The 24,644-nt window shown below is 32.4% G+C and overlaps 1 protein-coding gene across 1 annotated transcript; it reads right to left on the bottom strand.

Annotated features, from left to right (window-relative positions):
• Window positions 1-2,448: 2,448 nt before the first annotated feature.
• Window positions 2,449-12,933, bottom strand: LOC143911664 (uncharacterized). Its single transcript, XM_077430653.1, has 2 exons — window positions 12,504-12,933; window positions 2,449-4,571 (listed from the first exon to the last, which is right to left on the bottom strand). The coding sequence occupies exons 1-2, from the start codon at window positions 12,737-12,739 to the stop codon at window positions 4,100-4,102; spliced, it is 708 nt and encodes a 235-aa protein (XP_077286779.1). The 5' UTR covers window positions 12,740-12,933; the 3' UTR covers window positions 2,449-4,099.
• Between the last annotated feature and the right edge of the window lie 11,711 nt (window positions 12,934-24,644).

A 24,644-nucleotide genomic window follows, 5' to 3' on the forward strand; every position in this document is an offset into this window, starting at 1 on the left:
TTAAAATATACTATTATATTTTATTATTGCATATTAAATTTTGAGCTGCTATTTTTATTATGTATGGTGAAGTAGTGAAGTTTTCATGCCAAATGTTTTCCTTCGGTGGTTTCTTGTTACAGTATTATTGAGAGGACTGAAACAGAAGTAGATAGTAAGAATGTGAGAAAGGACAATAATTTTATTGAGTATTTTATTTTTGTCTATATGTATGTACATATATACTATTTATATATGTATATCTACTCATATATACCTATACATATATGTATACATATCTACTCAAATGAGTTAGATGAAATCGACGAATTATGATGTCGATCTCTGTTCTTGAAAAATATAACAGCTGCAAATATAAATCGTCTCTCTTAATGTACAAACATAAAAGATTTCGATAAGGCAGATTGAGTGCCTGCGTTTGAAATAGAGTCATTTTCACGGTAGACCGCAACAACAAGTGGCAAAACGCCCTCGACATTGCACTCGAGATAATCCTATCCACAAATGCAAATAAAAATGTCCCTTAATCACATTGAATAATCGCAAGTGAGTTATCTCAAACGTTGGAATAGAGGGGGGCGAGATTATTTTTTTTTTCATATAGGATGGGATGAATCTGTAACAGAAAATTATATTTGCAATGAAATATTACGAAAAAAATAAATATGTATGTGAATGATAAAAAAATACGGGTTCACATATTTGAGTGCAAAAATGTGCATCGTAAATTTATTATCGCTGGAAACCGTTTTTGAACATACCTTGAACATCATGTCACAAGAGGCATTATAAACGGAGGGGTGACGTATTTATTCATGATTATTCTTTATCAAGTGTTTATTGTTTGCACCCCTCCGTGTCGCCCGCTTATATTATGTCACTTTTATTGAAAGGGTGTCCGCAATGATAGCCCGTGTGTACTACAGGGTAAATAAATAATAATGGTCAATTTCTCGACGTCCTCAAAAGAAGCGTAAAATGTCGACGAAAATTAAACGTGAAAGCTTTTTCCATATCAAACAATGTAGACTTTTTTTGCTGAAAGTGAGGGGTCGTTTGCGGACCGCGTGATTTTCTGACAATTTGCACTTTTTGTGGACATTGTCTCATCGTGAAATAACTAATTTTTGTTGGCAAAGTAGCTTATACGTTTTAAAATGTATTTATATGATAGTTACTATGTTTTAATTATTTTTTTAATTTTAATTATAGTATCATATTATGTGGGGATGTTTTAATATTCAAATATAACAATGATGAATTGTATTAGTAGGTTGTTTTATTGTCTTTCCAAAATCCACATAAATATTTGGTTGTAACTAATTAAAATTCAATCGGTAGAGTTCCAGTAATCGCTAATTTTCCTTTACATAAATGGAAAGATGTTCTAAAATAGCACTCTTTAGGTTTCTATTGAGCGGTAGGAGATGAGGGTGGGTCAGTATCCCCTCCTATCAACCCCCTTTCCTCCCTCCGGCGGCTTCGGCGGATTTCTTCAATGCATCCAATTCAGATGCCACAAAAGGCAAAATCACTTACACCTCCCATTACACCCTTCCCTTTCACCAGTTTCATAATTACCGTTTTATTCGTATTGACTTAAATCATACTCATTTGCAGTCACGTGTCCAAGTCGGTACCCTTATTTGAAAGTGAAATCTCTGATTTTTATGAATATACATACATATATGTATTGCATAACGTAAATTATTATTTTGCCAGATGTAAACTTGAGTATTTTGCTTATTTTTAAATGCAAATCAATTTAGAATTCTTCCCTGTCTCCCAGCAGGGTGAGGTGTTTGATTCCACTTATTTCACTGTGGAGGGTCGAAAGTGCCCTTCAGTGTTCGTTCAAGTCAAAATGTAATCAACTCACAATTTGCTCAAAACTTTCATTTGACGGCAACATAATCAAGTGTTGGCAAAACCGTTATTGCTTTTCTCGCTAAGCTGGAACGCTTTCGTACCTTCGAGTGTTTTGTTATTAATTTTTAAGTTTTTGAGTTGCCAAATGTGTGCAAGTTTTTAAATGCGCCGTAAATCTCGAGTAACGGAAATGTTGACTTCTCCGCGGAGACGGTATGTTCTGAACAATATTTATAGATAAAATTTATATTTTCAATATGAAATTCTAGTATATCATAATACGGGTAACATAGGTACGTGTAACTGCTTTCCGAACACATAAAGATGCCCCACAACAGGATATGTTGACCAAACAGAATAGATAAGACATTGGTACCGTGGCAGATATATTTATGGGTTCTCTTTTTGGTTCTCCTGGACAGGAAATGTGGTGATCCTATCTCGTCGGGTAAGACCGTATGTAGACTTAGTAGATTTCATATTTCTAAATATGATTTTTTCCAAGAAACGCACTTTGTTATAAATTTTTTGTAATCGTTTCAATGAAAAGGGGTGTAATATAAACAATTCATTTTTTTTAAATTTCTATATATTCAATAATTTTGTTGCAAATAATATAAATAACAACAGATTTCAACAAAAACGTTATCGATTAAACGAAAATTAACAAAAAAGTAGTCATTACGTGAAAAAATATCATACTAATCAACAATATAAGTGAACAATAAAACAAATTTTAAAAATAACATACATATGTACTTCGTATTAAATTACAATTACATGTAAAAGAAGTACTCTTCAAAACGAAAATTAATATAAAAAATTGTTAACGAAAAAAATTAAAGCTATGGAAAATAAAATTAACAGATATAACGATTAATGGTAATAATAAAAATTCAGATTCATCCAAATTGTCTCCAAAACCAACTTTTACGTTTTAATTATTGAAGCGGTGTCTATTGTACACTATTTCAAATATATAGAAATAATTATACAACGTCGTCCTCACTTCACTAGATATGAAAAATTCCATTTCTTCAGAATGCATCTTCACTTTTTATAATATAACGTATAATTTATTATTAAAGATCACAATATTCATGTTTAATTCAAATTTCATACTTATACACATTCGAGAATTGTAATATTTACAGTCATTTTAGATGATATTATGCGTAACGGAGATTTTATTATTAATTAGGACGGCTTATAACAAGTCTATACATATTTAATAAAATATTAAGATTTATCTATCGTTTTATTCGATTTTGTTTGATAATAATTTTGCTGCATCAGCACTTATTTACAACTCAAAGTGTATGCCAATTTTTTTTGAATTTGATTAGCCTATTATGAATTAAATGAAAACAAGCGCTTTCTCTTAAGCAATGTACATAGTTGATTATATTAATGTATTATATATCAACAACATACAACTAAGTATATACGTATAATTGGAAAGCTGAGTAGAAGGGCGCAATTGATTTCAAATGAAGCTTTCAGATAATTCAGTCATCGTTTAAGACTGCTGTTTACTGTATTTTTAATATAAACAATATTCTTTAAATTTGTTAGTTGGATTGCTAAAAAACATTGCTATGTATGTGTGTTGAGTGTATTTTTCTAATGATTTGTATTCTACAAACAAATCAATAGTACACTCAGAAGACAAGGGGCATAGGAGTGTGTTATCTCCTCCCAATAGTCTTAAAAATTCAAGAGAAAAGCAAATGTTTTAGGTAAATAAATTAATTACATGGCATATTTATATTAATTAATGAGAAGTTTAATAAAATACATAAAAAACCTTTGAGTAAAAATTAATTCAGATTTTATTATGAATATGCGCTTTGCAATTAAGCCCTTCTTCTCAATTTTGTTTCGGCTTATTACAGTCCTAGTACGACGATATGAATTTATTTCGTCTTAAAAATAGTTTCGTGTATTTTTTTTACGATGAAAATTATTTGAATTTCCTAATCTACATTAAGTTTCCCAATAAGTTAGGACTATTATTTTTAATAATTTACATTTAATAATTGCCGATAAATCATCAACCACGGTAATCGAACAACGGCGTTCGTTCACCAAACGGAAAATCGCGTCTGGGTAAATCGAGGACAAGTCAGTTGCTGTCCAGGGAGGGTGGCCTATCTGATGAGGGCCCGGCACGATCGTAACAGCCCCACATGCCCAGCGCCCCCCGAGCAGGGAGCACCGGGAGCGGTCTTCATATGACATGCTGCGGGGGCTCCTGCTCCCCGGGCTTCATCAGCACGTAGGCTAGGGGGCGCGGTTCAGCCGAGGGCGGAGGCGCCGACAGGGTTGGGGGCGGTGGTGAGGCGGGGGGAGAGCGGTGTGGGCGACAGCCACATGCACCCGCCGCCCCCGCCGCCCACCACCCACTGGGGCAGAGCGCCCCCAACTGCGCCAACTCTGAAGCCAGTTCCTCTCCCGGCAGCTTCGGTCCAAATGGGTAGAACGGATACGGGAACGGTGGAAACAGCGTCCTAGAGAGGTCCAGCTTCCCGTCTGGACTCAGAAGTGGGTGATGGGATGGTGGTGCTGGTGCCAAGAGTCTCGGCATGGGTGCCAAGAGAGACGACATTGGGAAACCAAACTTGGGTTCCTTCTTCATTAGCGCCTTCGGCTTCCGCCGTGGGCGATACTTGTAGTCGGGGTGCTCTTTCATGTGGAGTGCCCTAAAACAATATCGTTAAAATTAAGTAATTTTATATTCATATTTCGATGGTTAGTCAAGCCCTCCCAAGTAAGATAAGTGGAACTTCTTAATATTTATTACAAGTAAGCTTTTAATTATAATTTAATCAAAGTACGCCTTATACAGAATAAGGGCTTCCGACTTGTCTAAATGCATGTTTTTATAGTTTTTTTTTAATATAATATATTTATATTTATCTTTTTTATATTTATATTTATCTTTTTCATTTTTCATTTTTTTCTTTATCTTTTTCTTTTTCATTTATCTTTTTCTTTTACCTTATATTTATCTTTTTCATTTTTGTAAAAATCTATTATTGGACTCGGATGTTACATATATTATTTATTTACTATTTGTTTTTTTATACATATCTATGTACATCCTGTCTGTTGATTTTTCAATTAATAAAATAAATAAAATAAATAAATAAATAACACAAAATCGGTATGTATTCATGTAAAATAAAATGCATGTGGGGTAGATTAAAAAGATTGAGAGAAACAGGTGGGCCCAATATATGAAAGCAGATCTCCGATTGACATACATAAGTTGCAGCAGTGGAATATTTTAATTAATATGAAACATACATAATTAGCACAAACAACTCTGAACAAATGTTTTATTCTTCAGGATCAGTGGAAGAAGAAAGTGTGCAATTCAATATATGAAAACAGTACTTAATTTGAAAATACTAATCATGACGTATATAAGAACGCTATGATATTAGGTTGGAGTGCGTTTGGGCGAATGAACGCCGTTTTTTAAATCAAAATGGTACGTTGTCTGGAGAAAAAGCTCTTTGATTAATATTTTTTGCCAGTGATGGCGTATAAATGTGAAATTTGAGTATTGAACGCCAAAATATTAGACGAAGTCTAATGCATTAAAAGAAGTATGGAAAACTGTATGTTCTGAATATCGAGGAGAGGCAGGAAACGGAATACGTGGGTGAGATGTATGACAAGGGTAGTTGGTATAGTGGGGAGAGTGATGAGTAGTCACCGGAGCCTGAGGGGGCCGTGTATTGTTCAAAGGTTGTAAATGCATTGTTAAAGGTTTGCCGAACAATGGATAGCACTGTGACTATCCTACCTCTAGTGATGAGATTTAAATTGAAATGTGTGAGTTACATGGCAAGAATAATGGATAAAATACATAGGTGCTAGAATGGTACCCAAGAAAATGTAAAAGAGTGAAAGGAAAGTTGGAAGGAAGATGGGTGGATGAAATTAGAAAAATTAGTGGTATGAGATAGATGAGAGTTGTGCAAAATAGAGCGTGTTAGTGAGGCCTTCATCCAGTAGTGAGTAGTAGATAGAGAATAGCTACATATAAATGATACGAGAATGCAGAAACTTTTAAGTAAAATCATATTAAGAAATTTTTTAATGAAAGTTGCGTTTAAGAATATAAGGCTGATTTTTTGTTTTTTTCAAAACAGTTATATGTATAATGTATGTATGCATGTTTTATTTAAAAAAATGATTATATATATGCAGATGAAACTTTTCATACGTTGGCTAATTATATATAAACATTTGGGCGTTACCAAACTAGTACATCCAAGTCCATCTCTCGCTTTGCGAAAGAGATCCGTTTCCGATAATCTGTCTATAAATAGAGTGGTCACGGTTCGATTCCCATAAGTAGGTGTTGGCCAGACTTTGATTTGAGTTTGAGTATATGTACATAACCAACAAAATACACTAGTCAGTATATTATAGTGCTTTGAGAAAAGTGGTCACGGGTTCAAATCTCACTGGTTTCTGTCGGCCAGACCTTGACTTTGTGACTTTTGATCAATCGATCGATTTGTGAATGTCAATCGTTTCCTTTCAGAGTTTGCCAATTTTTCTTATTTTTTATTGAAACGGTTCCTGTAAATTTGCATTTCCATTCCAATCTCTCTTGCAAATCTCAAGCTATTCAGCGTCTTGAGGTTCACCACTTTCTATAATAAAATGCTGCAAAAACTTCTCCATAGTGATCACTGTGGACGATGAATTCGCATTTATATAAAAATGCTTGTATTAATTGTATTGCATCTGTATTAGTACACTCATCGCTTTGGAGCGATCTGTAAAGGCGAGTGTACATGTTCGATTTAAATAAAATAAAATAATTCCATGTCTAAACGACTCTATTTGAGATCTTTCTTCAGTTTTTTAGATACACTATCTTACATATTTTTACAAGGCTATTTAATCTATATTTCACTTCGCTAATCGTTCAGACAATATTCTTACATTCTTCCGATCTGTTTGAAACTTTGCCATTTTTCGCGGTTTGGTTACCGATAGAAATTTAAATCGCTTACGATATTTCTATGGTGAAAAATAATCGTAATAAACACGTTTAAGAAAGCAAAAATTTTGGAGACGATGACATTTTATGGCCTGTTTGTTGGACGCAGCTCTGTTTGTTTGACTTTCTGCCCCTCCCCCCCCCCTCCCACTCCTTTTGTGAGATTTTAATTGTTTAAACAACTTAAACTTTATCTTTGCCTAAAACTTCTCATTATCTCTCATATATATATATATATATATATATATATATATATATATATATATATATATATATATATATATATGTATATATATATATATATATATATATATATATATATATATATATATATATATATATATATATATATATATATATATATATATTTAATTCACTAATTCACGTTGGTTGTTATTTGTTATCCACATCAACAATTTCTTTTTTTGATCAATATGATTAGCGATTTTTTTGATTTTCTTTTATAAAGCGAGTAATGGTTGTACCTATACATACATTTATAAGTGATTAGTTTCCAACTTAACATGACACTGTGTTGAAATTTTTGCAACAAACATTTGGTTGCGCCATGCATGTTCGAAATTGATAAGTGTGTGGGGGTGCGTACGTGTGCGCGTTGTCGGCTTCCTATTAGCGAGAACAATGGGTAAAAATTAAACGAAAATCCAGGGTAGATGATGCGCGAGAGCTGGTGCACCCCGTCGTCCGATTGTCGGGATGACAATGGCAATAATCTGGGCATTGTGAGCCGACGGGGGACATTGTTGTTTTAACAGTGACAGCGCGCCGCGCAGCGCCGACAAATACCCCGAGCGTCGCTTTGTGCGCACAATAATACCTTTGTTATTGTATTATTCACTCGAAATGCTCCATTTTCGAATATGATTATTATTCGGATGACGATAATAACGCGGCGTTACGTGCACCACTTATTTGAGAGCCGCTTGCGTATTCGGATCGCGGACAGACCGTAACGGCGGGTAACGGCGCGCCGGAACCACTCATATCGATCCCGGATTTTCGCACAAAACACCTCACATTTTCCGACAACACTTCGACATTTGGAAAATCGCGACGATTTTAATTGTGTTTGTTCGAAAGGGTGTTTTGTTAGTGGTCAATCGATTTATAATTGATTTCAGGTCGTTAAAATTTCTTTGATGAATTTCCATGTTTGAGTTTTGACTTCGATAACTCGTACTTATTTATGAAATGATTTGATTTGAAAACATTTTTAGTTTAAATTTATATTTCAAATAAGTGTCATAAAAAATATATTTTACGTTTCAAGTAAAAAATTGCCAAATAATTAACGTGGTGCTTTTCTATATGAATTATTATATTTATTTTTCAATATTTTTAATATAATCTTTTTCATTTCTTTAGTTATTAATTTTCTTAGTAAGCACGATTTTATCCCTAACAGTTTTTTTCATCAAAATATATTCAAATTTAAATTGTAAGGCTTCAAAAATGATTTTTGCTGAATCGTATGCTGACTACTTTCACTAACCATTTTATAGGTAGTAAGCCCAAACGCTTGATAATTTGAATTTGAAAATTTTAAAAAAAGAAGTTTAATTTGTTTTTTTAACAAAAAAATTTATTTCTAATAAAGTTTGATATAAAATTTTATATGAAAATAATTTTCGATATCGTTAATAAACTTATTTGATTAAGACATTTATTATTAAATGGTTCATTCTACAGAGTTTTTACCATAAACTTATCGTTTTTATGTTTCAAGAAGTATCGAATGATTTTGATATTCTACAAATTTGAGCACGTATTATATGTATATACATACTTGACTGTAAATGGAAATTTTAGCACCTACATAATATGCCTAACGACTAGAACTTTTAAGAAAAAAAATTGAAATAACATTGGTGTTTACTTAGTTTGATTTTTACATTGAAAATGTAGTAAAGGTAGTAGACCTCACGCGAAATGAAGCAACGGTTGCAGTTTATATTTAAACACTAAAGGGATAAAAAACATCATCATCACTTCAAAGTTTTGAAATAAAACCCTTATATAACCACTGACTTTTTAAATAGATAAGAATTCTCGGAAAAATTTCTATTAAAATTCTGTTATCGTTCACACAATAAATGTTGTTCTACTTATAAACATGACTCAATTGTATGGTTTTTCCTTAAAATAAATATTCCCTTTCTTCGACATCTATGAAATAGAAGATTCGTTTATATTTGTGTTTTTGAAATACGTTACAGCCTGAATGAATGCACACAAAGGTGCGTTTTATTATCTTGTCTCTATAAATATTGTAATATTGATCCTTACATAAATACACATGAATAAAAAACGAATTTTGTATTGTAAGGTAAACAATTAATACTCAAGCAGTTGATAAAAACTTGAAAATATGTGTGTTTTCAACTACGTAGATATCGACATTATAATCTATTCAATTTTATTATTATCGGTAGTTTTCCGACAAAATAAATACTATAGGTATATATTTTTTTATTACAGTACATAGTAATATTTATTTAAATAAGTGCTTGCAATGTATAGTCACAAAGTATGTGTACTTTGAGTTTGAAATACATGCGTAGTTTAACAGAGATATTTAAGACAAATTATGTATTTAATTTCGATATTTATGAATTAGTTATCAAATTTTCATTTAATTTTTCAAGTCTAGTAAATATCTCAATAATTTATTAGCTTGTTTTTGGAAACAATAATGTATGTAAGTTCAGACTTTTTTTTAGAATAGTAAAATTTTATTCATGAATAATAAGACATTAAAAAAATATTATGTCACTTTAGTTGATAAAATCAGTATCTATGTATTAAGTTGCAGTGTTACTTCCAAATGAAAATCTTATTTACATTATATTGAATGTATGTATGTATGTACATTTAGATAATTGTAATCAGTAAATAGGAACTCGCATTTGTAACAGTATGTCTCATAAACATTTTTGTCGATTAAAAAATAGATTAGGAACGATAAAAATGTCATTCAAAATTTATTTTAAATATAAATGTAGAAATACAAATATTTATCAATGATAAATATAATATTAAACGGAATGATTCAAAAAGGTATATGACGTGTATAAACAAATAAGCAACGTTCACATTAACTTTAAGCTTATCATCTTCGATGTAATATTTTACATCGTAATAATAATAGAACACCCTAGCATTTCAACCCCTTTTAAATCTTGACATTTTAAAGGGCTTTAGATTATCAACGTATTTATTGAATCTGTTCATCTGAAAGTCCATTGAGATTACTTTTACTGAAATAGATATATTTTTTAATACTGTGAAATAATATTTATTGATCGGTTTATTTTACATTATTGCAATGGTTTCACAACTTTTTTTGTACTACCCTAAATATATATCTTTGTTTCTGATAATATTATCTCCTCAATTTAAATTGAATAATTCTTGAAAATTTAGTTAATTGAATTCATTGTATGGAGAATAAGTATACATATGTATAAGAAGTATTATATACAGACTTTTTGTCAGAATAATTTCTTAATGTGTTTTGATTAATGTGTTTTGTTTTTAAATACAGGGGGGGGGGGGTTGAAAATTCATTAAAGATCGGTTGTAACAAAGCATTTTACCGCTTCATCATGAGTAGCCTTTGACATGCAAAAATTCCTCGTTTTAAAATTCAATGCCTGAAGTACTTTCATTACCCTTAAGATTTTCACTTTTACCCACTTCAAAGGGTAATTTACCCCTGATCTACTGGTTGATTATATATTTGAGAATTTATAAAAATAGTTTGAAATGTAAGCATTGTATTGAGAATTCGTTCTGTGTAAGTGAATTCGTCTCGCTATTAATTCGGGGGTATCAGCACATAAAGGCGAACACAATAGTGTCATCTGTAGAGCGGATTTGATTTCGGAGGCGACACACGAGCGCAATAATCGCGTTTTGGGGTGCCCTCCCCCCTCGAGACTAACATATTATTATAAATAATACTGTAAGTGTCGGGGAGGGGGTGGTGGTTGTCGAGGGTGGTAGCATCCCCAGCAAATTAGTGCGGTGCCGCGGGGGATGAGCTCTCTTTTATTGCCCTGGGCGGCGGCGATAACCGCCCCCAGACAACGCCCGCCTTATCAATTCACTTGCCGGTGCACGGGACCACTATCGTGATTTATATCACAACCTCCCTCCCCCAAATCTCACACCCATCACACGCCTAATTAACCACCATAAACAATACATTCAGTGGTGTCGATTAAAGCGACGTTCCCTATCTGATATCGCGACTGCTTATGTACTTACCCCCGCGTCGCGAGTCTCGCGGAAAATTACCGTCAATTATTGCGGGGGAGTTTCACGCAAAAGTGGTGTAGGGTGATTCGAGACGGTTTGATTCGGTTGGTCTTGACGTAGTTGTTATTATGTAAGTTGTTAATTATTTGCAATTATGTTTTGAAGAAAATTAATTATATCATTTGTTTCTTAATTGTGAGTCAAATATGATGTTGAAACGAGATTTGTCTTCGTAATGTTAATAGTACATTTTGACAGAATTGGTGAGATAACAGCCCTTTTATTGTTGATGAAATTTGAAATGTAAATTTCGAAACATATTATATTAAAAATTATTGCTCATACTAATAGTTAAAAGCTGGCCTTCAATGATCATAAAAGTAATTTGATTATTAATTCTTAAATTGAGTTAAATAACGTGATTTTGAATTGTGATTTTTCACTGCTTTGATTTATGAATTAAGATTAAATTTTGATTCAGTTAAATGTGAAAAATCTGTACATTACCACACAAAATTCTTATAATTTAATATTATTTGCAATTATTAACAAAAACTTGTATGTGAACATTATAAAACTTAATCAATATGTGAAAATTTATACAAAATATGTTTTTTTCTTTTTAGTAACTAACAATTATATGTGGATAAATATGTAAATACTGTGTAACTCAATTAAAAGTACTTACATTAAAATATAATTTGCAATATTTATAAATATGTCATTTAAAAGGGGCAACTATTTAAATAGTCAGTTTTTTTTCAATAAATGTCACTAACTTTGACAAAAATTTTGTTATAGTATATACATATACATATGTATGCATGTAGATGATAATGAACTGTCAATAAATCGCTTATTGTTTTTGACAAAAATACAATAGTCAAGCAGTCAGTGATCGATAATACAACTTACTGATCATCCATTTACTGACCAAATCAAACAAAGTTAATGACCGAATAAATACAGACCTTTAAAACGCATTGTATTAGTGACGGAATGGAGCAATAATTAGTATACGTGTATAATAATTAAAAAATAATAATAATGAATATTGTATCTAATATCAACAACAGTTGTTTTTTAACAATTTAATTTCCAACTTACGTATGTAAATCATTTTATTATGAAAACTATACTTTTGTTGTTATCATTTAACATTACAATTTTCATTGATAAACATTGGGAAATAATAAAATAATTTTAAATGAAATTATAAGTAAAAGCCAGTTAAATAAATTGCAGTAAATTATGGAAAATAAAACTGTCGGTTTTTAAGATCTCAATCGACAACTTATTAAAACTGAAATACGTAAATGAAACTCACCTCAACCTCTTCGCCTCGTCGATGAAAGGCCTCTTTTCCATCTCGGTGAGCAGCTTCCATTCTGCCCCCAGCCTTTTCGAGATCTCGGAATTGTGCATTTTGGGATTGTCTTGTGCCATCTTCCTGCGTTGGCCTCGCGACCAAACCATGAACGCATTCATCGGCCGCTTGATGTGCTCTTGGTGTGACGGCATCTTCGCAGACATTGACATAACTCTCGTTTTGTAAATCAACATACGACCGACGCAGTATTGCGTCGCATGGCGTCTATCTACTTTGCGAAAAGTTAAACTTTGACAAGTTCGAAAGAAGGTTCGTATCGAGAGTTTAGGTATCCCCGTGCGTCATGGTCGGATGGCGGGGCGTGAGTGCGCCCTGAGGTGTCAAGGGGCGCACTGGTGTTGTCGGGTCGCGGTCGGGGCTCGGAGGCGCGGGGGGCGCAGGGCCGACGCCCAATTGGGGCGCAAGGAGGCGCCGAGGCCGCGCCCCATCGCGCCCCCATTGGCGGACGCTCAACATGGCGCCGTCGGCAACAGGTGGTGGCGCGCGACAGGAAGCGGACATCGTCGCCGGCTAATTGAGTTTGTCTCTTCCGGTCTTCGCTTCCGGTCATTTGGGATTACTACGAATCAAAACTCGCTAAATGCCTCTCGTCTGCGCTGCTGTGTAACCGCAAATCTTTCTCGCTCTTTGTCGATGATTATTACACCCATGCTTGCCGCGATTACAGTGTATGTTTTTTCCCTCAAATATCCAAATCTAATATGTATATAATTTCGAAAGAGACTTTGTATGTAAGTATGTATCTATGTAAGTATATTTGGTTGGGAGCTTCGTAAACACAACAAAGTTTATATGACGACAATTCAATTGAATATTATATTTTTTTCGATTCAAATAAATTTATTAAAAAAACAAATGAATATTTACTATTAGATTCGCCATGTCTAAGCTGTTTTTATTACAAATAATGAGCGAAGCCGGGTAAAACAACTAGGTTTTTTTGATTGTAGGTGCTAATTTGGTGGTCTAGTGGTGAGTGTTGTATTCTTTCGTGCTAGGGGTCATGGGTTCGATTCCCACTGGAGTCTCGTTGCTGGCCAGACCTTGGTTTGTCGAGGTCGGTCGTTTCTTAGCAGAATTTGTCAATTTTTCTGATTTGAAACGATTCCTGTAAAATTGGCTTTCCAATTTTCTATTGCGAAAAACCTTGAGTTATTCTTATTTCTCAGGTTTCGCCAGATTTTCTCTCCATAGATGTCTCTATGGATGATTATTGAATGTAAAAATTTGGTATTGTTACATAATAAATGTTATTATTCGTATTGCTTACGATGTTTGTAATGTTTGACCATAGATTTCAGGTGTTGTTTCGATATGTATGTATATTATAATTATGTATTTAATAATATATGTAATATATAATTTCTCGAGTCTTAATCTGTTTAGTACAATCTCCGCTTTGGAGCAATCTGTTAGGCAAGTGTGCATGATTAATTGAAAAAGAATAAAAAAAAATTCGGGTGTGACCAACCCATGACTTTATCTATGTATTTGAGGAATATAAGAAGGTTACAAAACAAAATTCGATATTGAACTGATGACTATGATAGCGATACAAATTGAGCGCAAATGTATGGAAACTTGCACAAAACAAAAGTTCTACTTCCGGTTGTCTGATTGTGTTCAAATTTTTTTTATTACTAAAAATCACTATCAGTATCATACTCATTAAATATCAAGAAAATAAAAATAATTTTAAAGGTCAAAATAAAATATTGAAATATTGTTTTAAAAAAAATACTACTTCCGGTTTACGAATTCTGACCAAAACCCTACCAGCTCTAAGTTAGTACATAAAGGATAGAAATATAAATTTTCAGCTTAATACGTTCAGGGGTGTGGACAGAGTAGTGGGCACAACATTTTCAACCTTTCTAAGTGAAAAAAATCCCACTTCCGGTTTATAAAATTTAATAATTTTTTTTCATTTTCATCAAATTGCAACAAGAATTATACTTGAATTTTTTTGTGACGAACACACATGTTTAAGGGGTCGAAAAAAATAGTGGAAGAAAAATCGAACAAGAGTAAACTGCTACTTCCGGTTGACGGATGCTAACTTAATTTTATAATTAACTTGGTATTAAACTTAAACTACTAGATATGAAATTTCAGTTCAATAAACCAAAAGGTTTCTGAAAAAAACATAAAAAACTTCGATTCTCTAGAGTAAAAGTACTGCTTCCGGTTCAGATAGAAATATTTAAAAAATATGAGGTTATAAATTATTATTTGTATTATATTTAAAAAAAATTCAGTCCGATTCAATTAGTGGTTTGGGAGATAATTGAATTCAAAAACTTAAAAAAAGAGGACACCTATAAGGCGAGGTACCATTTCCGGTCAACTTAAAAATTTTAAAAAAATTTACGTCGTGTCGATAAGAATTTCAGTAACCGATACTAAGTTTCAGTTCGATAGGACTAACGGTGTTAAAAATATCCCCAAAATACACACCCACACAGACACACACACAGACACACATACACACACACACACACACACACACACATTTTTTCTAGATCATGAAAACGTGATCAGTGATCGATTCTGAGTTCGAATCAGTCAAAATCTCGAGTTCGAATTTTCGCATGATCACAAAACTTCATCTATTGTTACTACGTACATAGATAAAGTAAAAATTGGGTTTGACATATGTACATATGTATAGATATGCGATTAGTTAAATTTGTTTATGTAGTTGTTTAAGTAAGGGTGGAATGAATCGAGTTATATTATTCGAACTTAGTAAGTAAACTTAGTTTAATCTATCTGTCTGTCTGTCTGTCACGTATGCGTTCCCATACCATTGCGTTTCATCGCAATCAACTGATTGCGATGAAACTTATATGAGTTATTGTGTACATGCCCACGGTGGTTTCTGTAAAAAATAACGGCCAAAAACGGGAACGGGAACGGGAAAACAGGAATGACTGACATTGCAACGCAATAATTTCAAATGTGTTCGCGTCGCCACTTGTGCTGTTAGAGTAAAATAAACAAACAATTGAATAATTTCAAATGTGTCCGCCGCCTGCGTTTTTCCGACAAATTAGCATTGGTGCAATTTAATTTGATTATTAAGTATTAATTTAAAACTGAAAGATTAACTTATCGAAACACATCGAGAAACAGGAACGAAACAGGAACAGGAACAGAAGCGGGAACGGGAATTGCATGCGTTATTGTGGCATTGAAACGTATGCCGGGTTCAGCTAGTTTAAAATAAAAATTTGAGCAAGAATCTTTCGTATGAATGTATTTATTTAGCTATGTATTAAAATGCTTCTTTTTTGAACAAATACTATTTTTCTTAATACAATTTTATAGGGATAATATTAATATAAACTAAGTTTTGTTATTAACATATATGTACGTACATACATATGTATTAGGGTTTCTGACCCGGGTCGACCCGGGACAGACATTCCCGGGAATTCACGGAATATTTGCTGTCCCGTGTCCCGGGAATTCTTATCTTTAATCCCGGGATTTAAAAAAATCTTGAAAACATGCAAAATTTTCACGACTGCACGAAGGGAAATAATAAATCAAATACACAAAGAATCGTAAAATATTCTCAAAAATTAAAATCGAAGAAAGAAGAAGCCTAAAACTGATTTTTTTAACACAAATTTTAAATAATTCTGATTTTATAACGAACAAAACATTCTTTAAATGTTGTAATAAAAGCGAACGTATATCATACGGTGAAACTATTATGAAGCTAGTATATCCTTCTTGTATTGACGATTCCACAATGTAAGAAACTCTTTTAGATTCGGATGAAGATGAAACAATTGTGTTTGACGATGAATGAAGAATTAAATAAGGAGTTATCAAAGACGAATATACAAAATAACGTAAATAAAAATAACCTCGACTTTAAAAAAGAAATTAAAATATACATGCTGATAAAAGAAACCGATAATTTAAAATAAGAAGATGTTAGTAAAAAACTGTTTTCGTCCCTTTTAACAATAAAACCAACTTCGACCGAAACTGAAAGAGATTTTTCCATTGCTGGAAATTTTTGTAGCAAATCTAGAATTAGACTTTCGGATTCTCATTTAAATATTTTAGTGTTCTTAAGAAGCTACTTTAAATAAGTTCACTTTTATAATTACATTTTTTCAAGTTAATAGATATTGTTTTGTAAATAAATAAATATTTTTTAAATTATAAAAAATATATTAAATTGAAAAAAAAAAGTTTTTTTACATTTGTCCCGGGATCCCGGGAATCCCGGAAACGATCCCGGGCTCCGTCCCGTGTCCCGCGAATTGAAAAAGTCCGAGAAATCAGAAACCCCAATATGTATGTGCATACATACATACGAGGGCCGGTACGAGGGTGAAGCGAGCGGGGCACTTGCCTCAGGTGAACGGTGGGAAGGGCACCGAATCGGAAAAGCTAATGACTTGAAAAGCTAATGACTTAAAATTGATGGAAAAAAGGACACTTGAAATTTGTAAAATTATCAATTTCATTTTCGTAACAAAAATTACAAGAAGGTATTTCAATTTTTTTTTGCATACGGGCACAAATCTTTAGGTTATATATTAGTTAACATTTTAGGTTATGTATTCGAGCAAGCCTGGGCAAACTACGGCCCGATTCGAATTCTCGTATGGCCCGCCAAATTGTTGGTTATTTATTAGAGGATCCCTTATTTTTTATGTTGAAATTCTTTTTCATGATAGTAAATAATTTATATATGTATATAAATAGTATTTCACTTGCGACCCGACGTTCATTTTTAATTCCTAAGGTCTTTCATTCGAAAAGTTTTCCCAGGCCTGTATTAGAGTAATAGATAGAGGTAGGATAGCCAAGGTGCCGCTCATTGTTCCATTGTTGTAAATCCTTTGTAAAAAAGTTCGGCAAACCTTTAACAATGCATTTACAACATTTGAATAATACGCGGCACCCTCTGGGTCCGGGCTTTAGTAATAGGTCACGATTGGCTTCATATATGAAATTTTCTATAAAATTAGAAAACCAAGGAAAATTTTCAAGTACGATGATCGATCTTAAGAATCTTATTTTATTTATACACCCACTTAATTAAAATTAGGCCCCCCTTTAAGTATATGTAATATCTTATTTTTGCTTAAAATTATACTTAAGTAAAAAATAAAACAGCATAGTTGCGCATATTTTTATTTCCCTTTTGCCTTAGGTGAGGAAATGTTTAATTAATACCAGCTCTGATATACATGTGTGTATGTATGTACATATATTTGGGTAGAAACATGTTGAGCTCTTTATTGAAATATAATTGTAATTATAATATACTGTTAAACAATAATTCGAGTTTTTAAATTATAGCGGCGACTACAACTAGAATCATCCGACCGATTGAATTGTGTAATGAGAGAATCGTATGATCTGTTTTCTACGAAAAATTTTTGTGGAAATATTTTGAAATGAATTTTCATACGAATTTGCTGCCGGAAATTTATTTATTTATTGAGAAACGCTCTTGAAGATCACACTTGTTGTAAAAAGTTAACTTTAAAACTATTTTGACCTGTTTTGCTTATGTGAACTAAACATACTATTTACAGAAAATTCATGACCTTTTTATATATAAAAACAATTCGTATGATCATTATATAGGTAGTCTTTTAATCAAAGATAAATTTAAAGTGAAAAATGCGAAAATTAAACAGTATTAACGGAAAATGATTTTTGTTTAGTTCATATTAAGTTTGTGTCTATGTACATATATGTATATATATACATATATATAAATATACATACATATGTTTGGGTTTTTTCGTTTAAATATTTTTGATTTTATTATGCAGATAATCTGTTAAGTATTAATACAGTAATAAATCGATATTACAGATACACACTATAGTAATACACAATTTACTTCTATGTATGATAATAATTAGTATAATATAAGGTTTCATGAAACATTATATTATATCACTTTTTAACATACATATGTAATATATGTACATACTATGAGATTGTAGGTATTGTACGGGAAATAACAAGATTGATAATGAGCATTGAACTATAAAAATTTAAACGTGTGTGTGTGTGTATGTATGTTTTCGCCGTGTTTCGGTGTCAAAATGTCGTAAGTGGTGTTCGTTTAGGGTACAGTGGCGCGTGAAAACGAAATATAATGTGATATTCTCCACCCCTCCTTGGAGACGAGATTCGACGCTGACGGGCATATGGTGCATATTTTGAATAACTAGACCCCAAATTAAATTTCACTTGCTTAAGAAAATACAATATATTCTAAATTAAAATGTCGCAAAAAAATATTATAATCGATTATTTTGAGTTTGCTCACAATAAGTTACATAAAAACGGCGTATTTTTTTCATACACAAAAGCACACACACAGAATAATGTAAAGATGTAGAAATTAATGTACATAGGTGTATTATATACAGTATATGATAGATTAGCGTGTTTGATCATTTAATCTAGAAGCTGACGATTGAACTCTCGGTGCCATGACAGCGGAAAAGCTTTGTGTTGTATTAGAATACGTATTCAAGTGGAAGGTAATTATCGCTGAATATAGTTATTGTTGAATCGAGAAAAGATTTACAGATGTCTATACAGGTTGTGTTAACATTTTTCTTTCGTTCGTAGAAATTTTCTCTCCAAATGTTAGCGATTCATTATAGCAAATCAAAGAATATTTGTACTCCATACACCAATGTATTTAATAAAAAATCGGACTTTTGTATATACATAAAATATGTTTGTATGTCAAGTATTTTGATATATATTTTATATGAAAATTATATATAGACAACTTTTTCATTTAAATTGATTATTGAATGATTAAAAAAAATAATAAAACCATTTTTAAAATAAGTATAATACTTTCAATGCGTTTAATATTTGTGGCGGTTTCTTCTTGTATACGGTAGGAAAGGTACTTGGGTTTTGAGTTGTTTTTTTTTTGTATAGCGTGTCACGCATAAACGATGTCTGTAATGAGGCGAGATAGCGTATTATTGTGTCATCTCGGCCATCATTAATATCCCAGGTGCAGGAATGCGATTTTCATTAGTCGACGCGGTCACAATGAAATCATCAGCGGCCTCTAAGAATCAAGCGACCATTGTGTCCATTTGTTTGGCCGACAATAGCCCTCCTCAATGGCTCCTTTGTGTACAGGACGCGCTTGGACGCCCCTGCTATATCTCCTCCCCCTTCCTCCTCACCTCCCTTCCGAATCCATGTGCTAACGAACCGCTCTAGGGGACCGCGGCCTCTCGATTTGCGCCACTGTATGCGTCTACAGCACATATGCAAATTCACTTCTTGCAGGGAAGCGGACCGTACAACCACTACACCTGAGTGTAATGACTAGATTGTGTGAAATTAATATCATTTTTAGCGATTGGTGTGGATATAAATAAATCTCAATATTTTCATGTCTATCAAATAGACTTATCCTAAGTTTATTTTCAAATGATGTCAGCAAAAAATGTACATTTTGGGTTCATCGCGGAAAACTTAGTGGTAAATTTGGCCTGATATACATACATGTGTACATATAGCGGTGGACAAATGTATTAGGCCACTTGTAAAAATGGTTTTGACCAAAAATACTCGGTTATTTGAAACAGTCACTACCAGCATCGCATGTTATGTATTATTAATTCAATTATTATTTAACCCTAAATAGTTCCTTGGGTTGTTTATTATTTAAAAAAAATACGAAATTGTCCTTTTTAGAAAAAAAAACAGTGTTACGAGAGAAGTGATTTTGTCGCGTTGTTTTTATTGTTTCAGTTTCTATTTTTTTTCTTTTTTGATTTTTTTAAAATGAAGTGTATCTTTTTTAATTGAATACTTTTATTTTATTTTATTTAAATTGGCACATAAACAAGAAAGCAGTATAGTGATACAAAAAATAATAATAAATACAAATAAAAATATAATATTCCATGTACAGTGAGCACCACAATGTCAAAAAAACTGGAATCGGCTGAAGGGAACAACTCGGGTAATTTTAATACATTTTTAAGGCTCGGGATAAATAAAAATTTCTAAGGAGCTTAAATTATCGCGGTGTGCTGTACAATTGACATTAAAGAGGTACAGTGAGTTTGGTTCTATAATAAATCGATCAAAATGGGAAGAATATGGAAGAGAACACCGTGTCAAGATGTCATTTTAACAATTATATATTTCAAAATTCCCAAAATAGACCTTCTAAACTAGTTGAAGAAGTAATAAAAAGGGAATAATTTTGTATGCGAATCATAAAAAGACGCAGTCAACTTTTCAAAATACCTATAAAAACTTAATTTTGCATATTTAGTGTAGTTCTTGTGCCTGATGCAAATTAGGAAATTTTATTAATGTTAATGAAAACTGTCATAAAATACAAAATATGCTTTCTTCCAGAGCTGTGGAAATGTATCCAGAAATTATATTTATTTATTGAAAAGTCAACAGGCGTCAGATGTAGAAATTCATAAAAACAAAGAATAAATAAAACAAAATAACATCTGAGCCCAATTATAGATTTTTACAAAATACGTAATATATCTAGTACATATATGTAGACAAAAAAATGAGAAATAAAAGAATAAAAACTAAAATATGACTAAATAGGACAATGCATAATTAAACATAAAGTGATATAATATAATTGGACAAAGAATATGTATATAATAGAAATATAAATAAAAATGGATCAATCAGACTCTCCCGATGGCAGTTCTGAATTGATGTACATAAGGAAATACCGAATAGGTCAACCTCATTCAGCTCCCCGTTAAGCATACGATAAACACGCTGTAGATAGGAATATTTTGGGGAATTGGTTTTGAAAGAAGTTTAAATTTATTTAGTTTAAATGTAAGTATTTGTTATTTTATTCTGAAAATACCTCCCCTAGAATTTGTTTTTCTTTACCGAAAGTTCATTTTTAGCTTGTGCCTTCAGTGACTCCGGTTGAGAAACGCGGTATAATGATTAGAGATCGGTGGTCGAGTTGCCGCCATAAAATAACAATAGACATCTCCACTGTCCGAGAAAGCAGGAGAGCAAAAAAAAATGGTTGACAATAGTGAACCATTCTTATTAGCCGTTGAGCATCTTTTCCGCCGGTCCTTAATGATAATTATCATAATAGTATAGTACTATTTGATAACATAACTAGAAAAATCCTTAGTAAATTTTTAGAAATATTTATAGACCATTCACTTTTGGGTCATATGGTTATTTATGACCTATGATATAATATTTGTTATTAATTCCTTTATTTTATCGAGGTAAGCCAGTTATCAATTGAATTTTTGTTATTAATCCACAAGAATAGTGGAAATATGATTTTTCTAAGTGGAATTTTATTTAATTCTCATATAAAGACAATTTAATATATAATCCCTATTAATTCAATTCAGATTCGTGTAAATACGAGTAAATTCTGAAAAAAAATTCTGCACACTGCAATTTGCCAGAACACTATCCCAATAAACATGTTTCAATAGAAAATACTGAATATAAAATAGTATTAACAGTGGGAAAAAATCCCAAGTGAAAATACGTACTTTTGACTTTTGATTTGAACTGGACGACTACTTAGAGAGATTTGAAAGCTAAAAAGTACTACAAATGAAAGATAAAATACCCGACTATATATTCCAATATTCATTTTGAACAGGAAATTGACAGATTTTGAGACATCGACCGAACAACACCAAGCTATAGAAAAATCGCGCGATTTAAAAAAACACATATGTAGATATATCTTCGAATCTCAAGCCAATAAACATTTTTTATTACCAGATTCGTGTTCATTGGGCATACATCTATAAGAAAAGTCATATCTCGTCTCTGAACCCAAAAAAAATCGTCATTTGTCGAACAGTGTTATTAATTCGTATAATAGGCTTTTAAAATTCATTGTAGTCGGATGGCACAAAGATTTTTGGTAGACTTTTCTTCCCTCATTGTTGCTCTTATCATACATAAATTTCATTTTCAATGCTAATTTTCCGCATCCTGTTTTTACCTCAAAACATTTCGTATCAACGATTTAAATTTACTTAAGTCACGGGGTATTGATTAAAGTTGAATGAAAATTCTGCTCGTGTGAACGTATCCGCAGTATTATATCGGATTAAGTTTCACAACATGTAGAAATTCAAAAGCGATAGCAATAATCCTTTGAAAGGGCTATAAAATTCGTGAGTGTGTTATCATATATTTGTACTATGATACATATGACAATATATTTTACGCGCTTGTGTGAGTGATGTGTTGTCGCCCGCACACTGGGCCATACTTGAATTCATTCTTGGCTATTGAATACAACAATAATACAGAAGAATATAGAAAGTGGCGGTCGCATTGTGGCGCAAAGAAAGCATAAATATTTGCCGGGTGTCATATTGGCTCTCGGGGTGATATTGGGTGCCCGGGGCTCTCATATTGTGCGGCCACAATAGTCTCCTCACACCTCACCCCCATCGGACCACCATCGCAGAAAACGGACCCTGTCACACGTATAGGTGTGTCATTATATCTACGGACACATATGTATTAGATCCAGATCAAATGTAATCAATTTCGGGGTGAAATGATACAAGTGGATCAGTACTTACTGATTTACTTATCTGAGTGTTTGTATATTACAATAATGTATGTATATTTTTCGACAAATGCTGTGAAAGAGATTCGATTGTGTGTGAATGCGATATAAATTTCAGCACACGTCGTTTTTTCTTTGTTGAAAAATCTGGAGGATGCGTGTGATTCAAATCATTTTTTATAGCTATATATTTTCGATAGGTGTTGTACGTATATTTACATATATAAGGATATGAAATTTTTAATTCTTGCAAAATAGTGCAATTTTACATTACGGAATGTTCTAATATCACACGCAGCATTGAGATCATAGTTTGAGACAAAGTATAGTCGATATTGTATTCGTTAAATTAGCCTAAAATTTTGTTGTCTACTTACGTATTGTTTAATATATGAGCCGTTATATTTGAAAGTTCAATTTTCAGTTCCAAAAATACTAGTCCTGTTTGACTTAATTCACAAATTGTTAGCACCTATTTTTATTTATTTTATTTTATTTTATTCTAAACAGACCATTGTGGCATAACAGGAATTCCTAAAGCGCCACAATGGTCTATTTATTCAAATGATTATTTTAATTCGATATGTCTAGAATCTTGGAAAAGCAGAATAAACGTATTACAGGCCACCAGTATTTTTAAACATTGCTAAACGCAAAACATTATTTTTAATGTTTTGCGAGATATTTCTCGAAATGAAGAAAAGTAGACATGTTACTCTCAATTAGAACGGCTCATATGTACATACATATATTTGTACTTTGTTTGCTGAAATAATACATGCATTTAGATTGAAATTGAATATTTCTCATAGTAGGTAATAAATTTTATTTAATGGTATTTTTTTGTATAATATATGAATTAGCTTTTGTGAATAATGGTAAACAGATTCTAACGTTTGAAGGAAAGTAGGCATCAAAAATGGTTTTGGTTTATCGAGAGCAATTTCACGCGTCGTATTTCTGCTGAAAAATGTTGTAATCACGAGCTTTTTATGCCGCAATGGCGTTAGTTGGGCGCGATGCGTCGTTTCGGGTGTCGACAGATGAAAAAAAGTAAGGATATTTTATTTGTGAATTTATTTGATTATTGGGAAAATGATACAGAGCCTATAAAGGAAATAATTCGAAGAAATTGGATATATTTGCAGGGGGCGGGCAGGCTTGGTTGTCGAGTCCCGTGCCGCATAAATTCCGGCATTCTGCTGCTCTTTTATGATTTGATGACGGCTCAGTTCGCTTCAATCCGGACAAACGGTATTGAGTTTTCAATACCGAAGCACAGTGGCGGCGCTCATCAACAACCGCATTTTTGTGTCCAATTTTCAAAATAATAAATGATCCTATATATCCATGTTATCTATTTATATGTATATAATATATACATACGTAAACACAATATATACTGTATTTAAATTGTGACAATGTCAACATATGAATTAAATTATGTACATACATACATATAAAGCTGGATGTTTTTTGATAAT

This window comes from Arctopsyche grandis, chromosome 5, assembly GCF_051622035.1.
Source record: "Arctopsyche grandis isolate Sample6627 chromosome 5, ASM5162203v2, whole genome shotgun sequence".
Classification (NCBI taxonomy): Eukaryota; Metazoa; Arthropoda; class Insecta; order Trichoptera; family Hydropsychidae; genus Arctopsyche; species Arctopsyche grandis.